General features: G+C 39.3%; 1 protein-coding gene and 1 long non-coding RNA gene across 2 annotated transcripts in view; one reads left to right on the forward strand and one right to left on the reverse strand.

Moving 5' to 3' along the window:
• Nucleotides 1-374, reverse strand: part of CSTPP1 (centriolar satellite-associated tubulin polyglutamylase complex regulator 1) — an 84693-nt gene extending 84319 nt beyond the window's left edge. The window contains exon 1 of the mRNA XM_064657979.1: nt 171-374. Coding sequence (XP_064514049.1) covers nt 171-216 — 46 coding nt within the window. The 5' untranslated portion in view covers nt 217-374. The remainder of the gene's footprint in view (nt 1-170) is intronic.
• Nucleotides 374-10664, forward strand: LOC135415755 (uncharacterized). The gene is made up of 4 exons (XR_010431261.1): nt 374-598; nt 3878-3984; nt 8278-8367; nt 9142-10664. It is a non-coding gene; the product is annotated as an uncharacterized LOC135415755 (long non-coding RNA).

Genomic DNA, 10664 nt, shown 5'->3' on the forward strand with positions numbered 1-10664 from the left:
ATTGCGATCCCCTCTCCCCAGCCCGGCCCAGCCTGGGGCCGCTCGCCACAGTCCCCGGGAGGGCCGGGCCGGGCCGCAGCCACCCCGGCCCCGCCGCGCCCTCCCCGGGCCGGGCCGCAGCACACCCGGGGGAGGGCGCCCTCACGGCGCTTCCCCGCCCAGCTCCTCACCCAGGTACTCAGGTCCGGGCAGCGAGAGCCGCTCGGGGCTCAGCATCCTCCTGCTCCTGCTCCTGCTCCTCCCGCCGCCGCTCCTTCCCAGCTTCCGCCCGTTTCCAAGGCGCCCGACGCTCCCGGCGCTGCTCGGCCGCTCGCCCCGGCTGGGAACACGCCCCTCGCCGCCACCGTTCCGGGCCAAATTCGCCCCCGCCCGGCCTCAGCCCCCTCCCGCCACCCCCGGGCTGTCTGTGCGGCCACAGGGGCTGGGGCAGGGGTGGGAGCCCCGAGAGACCTCGTGGAAAGGGTCTCTGGGAGGAGCATGGTGACATGGCCTTGGGGAAGAGGCTGTGGCGAGCACGGCGGCCAGGCTGTGAGGAGGAGGCGGTGGGCGATGCCGCGGCAGCTGCTCCAGGGCCGAGGGGCACCTCAGAGGGAGAAGAGTGAGTCAAGCTGAAGAGCCGAAATGGCAAGAGGAGTGTAAAGTCATTCTGGTTAGATTTAGGTTGGAAATCAGAAGGTGTCAACTGCCAGTGGCTATTAGCACTACAGCTCTGGGGGAAAGACCTTAATTTGAAGGTGAATTGTAATAACTTCAAATCACAGAATCACAGAATATGCTGAGTTGGAAGGGACTCATCAGGATCATCGAGTCCAACTCCTGGCCCTGCACAGGACATCTCATGTGCTTGAGAGTGTTGTCCAAACGTTTCTTGAACTCAGCTGGGCTTGGTGCTGTGACCACTTCTCTGGGTTAACGAAGTAATGAAGTTCACTGTGTAGCAACCTTGTCTCAGAGTGCAGGGACCGACAAGGTGACCAAGGAGATCCTTTACAGTTGTATCCTTCTGTCCATACCACTCCTGTGCTGGAATTTTTGCAACCCTTGTGCTCAGGAGAGGGACTTAAGGGGAACAACAAGAATTGTCCCTGCTGTACAAGAAAGTAAAAACAAGCAGCAAAGTCCTGAGCCACAGGGTTCTTTTTGTTTTTGTCTGAAAGCTTGTCTGGGAATGGCCTTTGTCCCAGGAATGTAGGAGAGGCAGAGCTCTTCACATGGCTGGAAGCAAGCCTGCTGGACTCCACTTTCTCAGAAGTGGATGGGGCTAAAATTCCCAAATTACTTTGCAGTTTCTTCCATCACCATTAGAAAAATACCAGCCCAAGATGTAATCCTGGGAATTAAAAAAAAAAAAAAGGCGGGGTACTGGAAGTGTTGTCTATGTTTTTAATGACAAATGCAAAGGAACAGAAATTAAATTAACCACCTGTACAAGCGTATAACCTGCCTTTATTCCACTGGAGGAAAGAGCTGAAGGTGACTATTGGCTGCTCAACTTTAATCTATACTCAAAGAAACCACAGTTAAAAAGGGCAAACAGGATGTTATAACTTAACTATTAATATCCCCCACAAAATTATCTGGACCACTTCTCTTTGTTCTGTCTTTTAAAAGCATATGGCTTAGATACACATCTTTCAAGGATGGGCAGAGAGAATAATTTAGGGAGTAGACAATGAGACACTCCAGCATGAAGAATAACTGGAAAAATGTAAGACTGTCTTAAAGAGGCTAAGCATAACATATGAAATGATGCTATCTAAAATTATTTTTGCTACAATGAAACTCATTCAGAATTCCAATGTGTTCAGTTTTGCAGTTTGTGATAGGCTATAAATTTAGAGATAGGATTTTTTAAATAATAGATACAATTAGATCATAGAATATATTGACACAAGATATTTTTGAGGCCAGGAATTCAGCAGAATTTAGAAAGGAAGTAGATATATTCAAGCAGAATGAGAAAACAAAGTATTATGTTATTGCGCATAAAAGGATAGGGAAAAAAAGAACTCATCTATAGGTACACAAAGTATCCTACTTCATGATGAAGCCAATTATCTGACTAGTGGGGTTTTTGAAAATATTTTTGCTAACATGATATCTATCCTATAACTGCTCAGTTTAGGGTTTCTAGAGCTTTCCAGTGAGGTATCTGGTTCTAGGCCACTGTTGGAGATGAGAAATGGAATTTGATAGACTTCTTGTGATCACTAGATTCAAGAGCACAATTCCTACACTAGCATCAAGATCTCTCTTTTCACAAGCAGTCATTTATCATTGTCCAGGCAGTTTCAGTGGTGTTCAAAAGCCAAATCTAAAAACCTTTTCCATAATGCTGGTCAGCTCAGCTGGTAGGAGCCTTCCATAGATTGTGTTTCTTTTTTGTTGTTTAAACCATTTCTGTAAACCACAATTTATCCTTGATCAGTATCTGGAGCACTGATTTACAAGAGGCCTTCAAAGTCCAGTTTTAAATACTACATTCTAATATCCCTCCAGTTTCTGGGGTTTTTTTCACTTGTTACTCTTTGGTCTCTAAGGGTTAGACTTTGCTATTTCCTTCAGACAGCTAAGGGAAACCTTTTGGACACTGATCCCATTTGTGGTTTTAATAACGATACGTTTCAGTAGTAGTGGCGCCTGACTGTTAACGACTCAAAGAAAACTATATAAAAACAAGATGTCATTTCTGGAGCCATTTATAGACTTCCCTGTTTACTATTATTTCTCTCTGGGCTTGCCAGAGCCAGGATTAGGTGATATAACAGATCAGCTGCAGCACTCACCTGCTCTCTCACACTCATGACCTGAAAAGGGAGAAATGCTGCCAGCCTGGCCATAGGTATTAAGTTTGTTTTCCCATCTTGACTTTAGAACCCTAGACCAGTGCATTTTAATAAATTGAGAAGGCTTTTCTGGGTCACTGGAAACCACCTGCAAGTTTAATATCTGCCCCCAGAGGAGCACATCTAACAAGGGCTTAATGTTCTTTTGGACCCAGCTGGAGGAATGACAGTGCAAAAACGTATTTTTCTCTGTCACAACTCCCTGGTAGATTATCAGTGGTATAGGTCTCACTTTAGGGGAAGCCTATGGAGCACACTTTTGTCATCTACCCTTACATGTCTTAAATTGCTGGATTTTGTCTATCAGGAACAAGAGTGGCCGAGTCAGTCATTCAGTGAGGATCAGTCAGACCACATTGATACATTTTGTGCACGCCCTCTTTCACAGTTAATGTGACCTTGATTTGATTTGGCTTAATTCACTTTGTGGTTTAAGTAGCCTTTTAGAAATCATACTTTAAGTACATTGGGCTAACTTAGTTATGTAAGAATCCATGTGACCACAAGTTTGAAAATAGTCAGTGGTGTAGTTTAAATTATATAATGAAAGAAAATGTCTTGACTATGTTAAGGTGCATGGACTGAAGAACTCCTTTCTGTGTCAGTTTTATAAGTGTCTCTCAGCAACTTAGCTTACATTGGATTTCTGTTTTCCTCCAGTCCCTCATACTTTGCCCCCACTATGTTAATTGCTTAGCTTACTCTTCACTGTTTTTATGTTCATCTTCTTAAGTGATACTATCAATGCTGAATTGAAATATTTTCTTTTTATTGGACAAAGTTCTGCTGAGAAACAGCTCCTCTTTCAGAGAGAGTATTATATAGAATAATAAACAGGACTAGATATCAAGCAAAAAATTCCAAAGGAAATGCCTAGTTTTAAACAGATTGAGTCATTTTGTCTGGCTTCTATTAATTTTCTTGGAATGAAATGTTTCATTTGCTTAGAATTTTAACAATATTGCTAAAGTAATTACAGTAAAGGCTAGACATATTAGAGGAAACAAACTTCCTTTTTTTTTTTTTTTCAGGTGACAGTTGGAAATGCTGTTGCTTTAAGCATTACGACTACAACGTATAAAGAACTAGGCCGTGGGCAGTCTTCAGTACTGTTCCATCTAACTTCTATGAAATCAATGTAAGATGAATTTTCATTTCATTATGAAATTGTCTCTAGCCTTTCTTGTTCATCCTTTGAGTGTCCAAAGCCTGGTCCTGTTTTAGAACAGTTAGCTAAGAGCCTGTCTTGTGCAGAACTCAGCTTTTTTGAGTTTGGTTGTGCTTTGTATTCTTTGAGGCTTCCCACATATTTTTCAGATAAGCTTTACCTCGTATATAATAATTAATAAAATTGCACGTGTGATAACAAAAAGACACACAAAAACCACATCATACCGAGAGAAGAAAAACATTGACTTAAACAACTGTCAATCTTTATTGATAATCTATTATTTTGGGCACCATGGCAGAGATAAGTTTTGAGGAAAGATCTGAAGAAATGGAGAATAAGATCTTCATATGCTATTATTTATGTAAATTATTGGAAATCTTGTAAGTGAAATTAGGATTCTGTTATGTAAGACCTTTTAAAAATCAATGGCACTGAAGATTATGAGTCAGTTGCAAACCCATAAAAAGTCTCATTAAATTTTTGACTTACTAATCACTTATATAGATTATGACCAAACTCGCTAAGCACATGCACTAAAAATAAGATTATCTTAAATGAAACGGTCAGCCAAAATCACAATGAAATTATGTGATGAAATCCATATTTTTATATTGTTGATTCCTCAGGAGAGATTTACAGAGAAAGATCCAGTACTTTTAGTGCTTAGTCTTATCTGAGCTTTCTCAAGATGAATGAACTGTTTATCTGGTTCACATAACAGCACAGTGGTTTTGCCCAACAAATAAATGAATAATTTTCCTTTAATAATGCAGTATTAATACTAGTTTACCTCTTCAGGTAAAACTTAGACAAACAGATAGGACTTATATTGTTGTTTAACAGACATTAGAGAAATAAGATGCACAAAGTTCGTCAATCCTAACATCTGCCACAGGATGAATTCTGGAAACAACTCTGTGTTTTCCAGCTAGTAATAGGACATGATGATAGCAGCAGCTCTCTTAAGTAGCCAGCACTTGTACCATTACAGAGCTTAAACATGATGCCTGTAATTGTACCTGGAAGTCTTAAGTCAAGAATATACTTAACTGCTAAGATGTCATAAGCATACAGGAAACTGTGCTGTGAACATTATGCCATCATTGATTTACTTGGTTAGCTGTGTTTTAATTTGGATTGCTGAGATTTTATTTTCCCTCTTGAAATCATGGACAGAAAGGATGTAAATAGCAATCTGATCTAATTTTGAGATCTGTCTATATTGATGAATTTTATGTTCACCTAACGACTTAGGTCTAACCAAGCTCCGAGATCCTTGTATTTTAAATATAAGTTGTTGGGAAAAAAAGGCCTTAAAATATTCTTCTACTCCTCAGTCATAGGAGTACTTCTGAATTCTGGGTGATCTGCTTAAGAGAAGAAGAAATAGTATTATGACAGGCTCTATGGCTCATGGAGGCCATATCTTCATTTTAAAATCAGGGGTAGCTGTAAGTTGTATAATAGATTCCTGGCATGTATGAAATGCACTGTCCAAATTCTAGTTGATTTTGAGCTTAGTGTTAGCAATCAAAGTTAGCTTTTTTGTAACAGCAAACTCTTGAAAGACTCTACTTCAGTTTCTGTTCCCATTATCTCACCAGGAAGGAAAGGACAACATCTTTAAAAGTACTTAAGTACCAAGTGAGTGACCCTTCTCTGTTGGAATGCCGCCCCACTAATGATGCAGAGAAGAAAAACAGCCATTTCTGGCAGAGTTTGCAGGATCTCTCATGCCAAACAAAAAAAAAAAAAAGTATAAAATGGCTGGTAAAAATAAATATCACTATGAAATTCTGGTATGGGAGGCATTTTTAACAGCCAAGGCTTAGCTCATCCTGGGGGGTAACCCAAAAAGGCCTGCAATTTTCGTTCTTTATTTCTACTTATCAAATGTTCCTTGCAAACTTAAGCTGCCAGAGTCTGTTATCCATTAGACAAGGTGTTTGTGTGAGAAAATTATAGTAAGTAAAGGCTTTGTGTGTGCACAAGAGAGTAGGCAAATCTAAGTGGGAGTGCCTGTTGTGTCTAGGGATGAAATCAAGTAGTAACTCTGATGGCTATATTGCCCAGCTCTTATGAGAAATTTCGGTACATAATTTTCTGTATGCAGAGTAGAGATTTAGCACATGCAAAATGCTCTGAAAGTATTTTGTCTTATAACATATACGTGGAAATGCAAATGATGGAGTCAAGGGGGAAAAAAACAGAAGAAAGGATATCACAGATTCATTAAAACTGTGGAATTCTTCAAAACAATTATTAGTTCTGTTTGTTAGATACACAAAAGGGCTTTTGTAAGACAGCACTGTGGAACCCTGCTGTTTTGCAGGAGCTGCAGTCAGAATTTTTTTCAGTAAAAGAACACATCAGTATCCTGGTCATTCACTCCATAATAGAAGAGGACACAGGGATGAATGTCTTTTTTCTTTCTGCTACACAATACTCCAGGTGTTTTCAAGAGTAGGATCTTTGTGGATTCACTAGAAGTGAAGATAGAGACCAAAGATGATATAATGTTTGGAGTACTTAGGAAGAGAAGTTGAGGAGTAGAGGATGAGAGATGGAAAGGGTAGTATGCAAATAACTTACTGAGAAAGAAGATAAACCATATGAGACTGAAATACTAAATGAAGATTATGGCAATTAATTCTAAACTAGAGGAAACACGGAACATCTTTCAGAATATAGTAGAAAATTAGGACCTAATTAAGTTTTGTCTGAGGAATATTTTTAAATTTTTCTTTGGATTTGTTAACTTTATCATTCTAGTTTCTATAGCACAGCAAAATAGATCAACCATTCTGCGTTTGAATCTGATAATAGCTTGTTAGATAGTAAAAATATGTCCTTAAGGTTCTAACTTTATTTGTTAAATTTTAGACCATGTTAGTGAAGGAAGAGTTGTTCCTTGAATACATAAAGTTTACATGCGGGTCACAGTTTCTCTCAAATTCTGTGACTAGAGCCCATTTCTGAAATTTCCTAAGCGTACTTAGTGTGCTTTAAGTTACATGAAACAGAAACAACAGAAACCTGTGGCCTCTGTGACAAGGTTTTCCCTGAGCATTAAAAGTGTTGGGTTTTGCTCGCTGAAGTCTCTGACAGAGTTTCCAGCAACTCTGCTGATCTAGCATGAAGCATAAATGAAAATGCAACACACAAACCTTTAAACTCTTAGAATGCTAATGTTATGTTAATGTGTTAAGTATCCTAAAATCCCAAAATTGCAACGGTATGGACACAAGTATATGTGACTAGGAGGGAGGTTGGATGTGTGTGCATATGCATGGGTGACTCATGTGGAGGGGGTGTGCAACTCTGGATCTTGCTCCCACCTGTTCCTTTATTCAGGTCTCACCTAGTGCTGGTAAGGAGCAATTAATTTGTTCCCTCATTCACATTTATCAAGAGCTAATATGACAGAGGGAGGGGTGTTAAGAGGGATCTCTGATTCAGGCACCTGATAGGAAAGCATATAGTTGACGTCTTATCAGAAAGACTCAAGGGTTATATCTTGTGTATGCTGTGGTACTTGCCAAAACCATCACGCCAGTGAAGCATTGGAAGTGAATCATCTTCAAGAAAGAAAACTATCTGTCTGTTTACATTTTTACATCTATAGTGGCAGAGCTTCTGCAAATAAGAAAGGTTTGTGAGCTGAGGGAAAGATACATTTATGTCTTTCACATCTATTCCCATGACTACTTGCTTCTTTTACAGGCCCAATTCATGTATTCTAGGCTTTTAAGAAAGGAAAACTCAGCCCATCAGAGATATTCCACATACCAAGACATAAGGTCACCTTTCTTTCTGATTGCGTGATTGATTTTTACCACAAACTTCTTATCTGAGTACAGAGACTATTGATAGCAAATTACATTAATAACTGGGAGTCAAAGAAAGACACAGGTCTCCAGTTCTTTAGAAAAGAACTTCTCCGTGGGGTCAAAAATTAATTTAGGAGACACAACTTGCTACTTATCCATTTGAATGTGTTTGGAGAATAAAGGTCGTTAAGCTTCTGTCTTCAAACTGAATTCTTCTACTGCTGGGTTTCAAGAGAACGTTTTCCTTTTAAGCTCTTCCTCTTTTCTCTTCTTTTTTTCTGTGCCAGATAAGCTGTGCTGTTCCTAAGGCTAGCCCACCGGCTACTTTTGCAATGCAGACATTGTGCAAGGCCTGGATAATTGCCATTTCACTGCAGGGAGGAGTCTCATCAGTAATAAATGATGGTGTATTTGCATTATTTTTACACAGAGGATGTTAGGGAACCGGCAAAAGAAGGAGCAGAACCAGATTTCAAGAGACACAGGAAGAGCTACTGTCTCAAAGAAAACATGAAGAAAGGTTTGGTTTGTTGTTTGGGGTTTTTTTCCCCTATTTTGAGAGTTAATTGACTTAGGGTTTTGTTTCCTTTTTTTTCTTTTGTCCCCTAGAGCAGAAAGTTGAATGGCCTGGCAGGTTGGTTTCAGTCCCACCTTCCAGACACACACAAAAAAGGGATGGGGTTAGATGAATCTCTACTTTGCCCATTATATTACAAAGGATCTTTTGCATGATTCTTTGTATCTCAGCTTCTGAATGTAGTCATTTAATGTAATCTCTAGTTTTACTGTTCTGCACTGCAAAGTAGAATTAATGGTGGTCCATCAGATGATCATAAAGTTTCCCAAAACAAATGTGCAATTGGAATGCTTAAAAAGCAACAGTTAAATGAAATGTGAAGAAAATCAAGTAACACATAAACTCTGACTTGCTAACATGAGTTTTATTTTGTTGTAAATGAAAACAATTGTGGTAACACTGCAGAAGATGGCAAATGAATTACTGTTTTCTTAAAAATAAATAAGCAGTAACTTGAGAAACGCTGTAAGGGACAATGGTGACAGTATTTGAATGTTTATGACATCTCTGAGCATATGTGGGTATACAGTAGTAGTGCTGCTACTTAGAAAACTTCAGGGAAGGCAACAAGGGAAAAAGTGATAACATAAAATATAAGTCGATGCTAATATTTCATTTAATGTGTGTAACACAGAGACTATAATTTACAAACTAGGTCATCAGATGCAAAACTGTAGGACCCTCAACTCTTTGGAAAATTAAACTGTTTCTTTACAGGTCCAACAGTGAAGTTGGAGGCCCAACTGTCTCACTGCATCTTCCTATGTATGGGTAAAATCCTGAATTTAACTATTTGGTATTCCAAGCTACCACCTCTTTAGTTCACTGGTGATATGGCAGAGAGAACTGATGTGGGTAATGTACCAGTGGAATAATTATAGAAATTGAAAGGGCCACTGGAAAATCTCATAGTCGGAGAGCATGGAACCTGTGATTTTATTTTAAACTTAGAGAACTGTTGGGAACAATTTACTATTTTCCTGGCTTTTCTGTTTATTTAGTGGAGCTTACTAGTAACACAGAATTTGATCAATCAGAGTGCAGAGTTTGAAATTATGTTTCTAGTTAGAATTTTCTGAATTATATCCATTGTGGAACTTAAGTTTGGGAGGAGTCCTAAGAGATCGCCTAGTCTAGCCTGCACTGCATCAAGACTAAATATATCAAGGCTAGTGCCAGCATGCTTATCAAACTTTGTTTTTAAAAAAATCCAGTGGAAGAGATTTCACAGTCGTCCTAGATAGTCTTCTCCAGTGTTGAAAAATCCTTAGCTGGAATGCTGATCAAAATCTTTTAAGCATTTCTTGCTGCAAATCAAGTTGACTCTTTCACGTCTTTCTACAGGAGCCATAGAGGATAGCTGATCGACATCTCTGTAATGAGCTTGTATGTGTCAGAAAGATGCATCTTGCTTGAAGCTTTTGTTTTCTTGACTAGGCATACCTAATTCTTTCAGCTTTTTCTCCAAGGGTTTGGTTCATAAACTTCTTCTTATTATTTTCTTGCTTCTCTTCACCTGTGTTTATGTTTCTTAGGTGTTAATCCAGGACCAGACACATTATGCCACTTGGGGCTTCAGTACCACGAGAATTTAAGAAACCAAACAAATTGTCCTGTATATGACACACCTGTTAATGTGCTCCAGAATTAAACACATTTCTGGCAGTGATACTGCACTATTGGTTTATATTGCTGGTTATCCATACAACCCTAAGATCTGGTTTTGCTGTATTTCTGTCTAGTCCGGAATTCAACACAGTTTATTCATGTTTCATTCTTTTCCTAAGGATAAAATATTTTTCAGTACTGTTTTTTCCCTTGTTTGTTTTTGGACAACCTGTCCAATTCGTCAGTACGATTTGGGGTTTTTGATCTCATTCTTTCTAGTGTTTGCATCCTTTTGCCATTGTTTTGAGGTTATCAGTTGTTACAGCACAGATTTTATAATCATAGTAATATATCATCTACGTTGGTAGTGAACACAGTATATAAAACAGAGCACAGGATATATCCCGAAATGTGTCTTTCTGATGTGCCTCTGTGTTTTGATGAGTCATGACTAATGACCACCACGGTTTTCTTCTATCAGATGCTTGCACACCTTGCCCTAGTTGTATTTAAAATGTCATTCTATAAAAGTGTCTTATGAGACGGTGCCAAAAGCTGTACAAGATGTATCATGTCTGTTGCCTTCTGTTTACTCAGTGAGCTTTACGTTACTTAAAAAAGGGAACTTCATT

Source organism: Pseudopipra pipra, chromosome 6, assembly GCF_036250125.1.
Source record: "Pseudopipra pipra isolate bDixPip1 chromosome 6, bDixPip1.hap1, whole genome shotgun sequence".
Taxonomy (NCBI): Eukaryota; Metazoa; Chordata; class Aves; order Passeriformes; family Pipridae; genus Pseudopipra; species Pseudopipra pipra.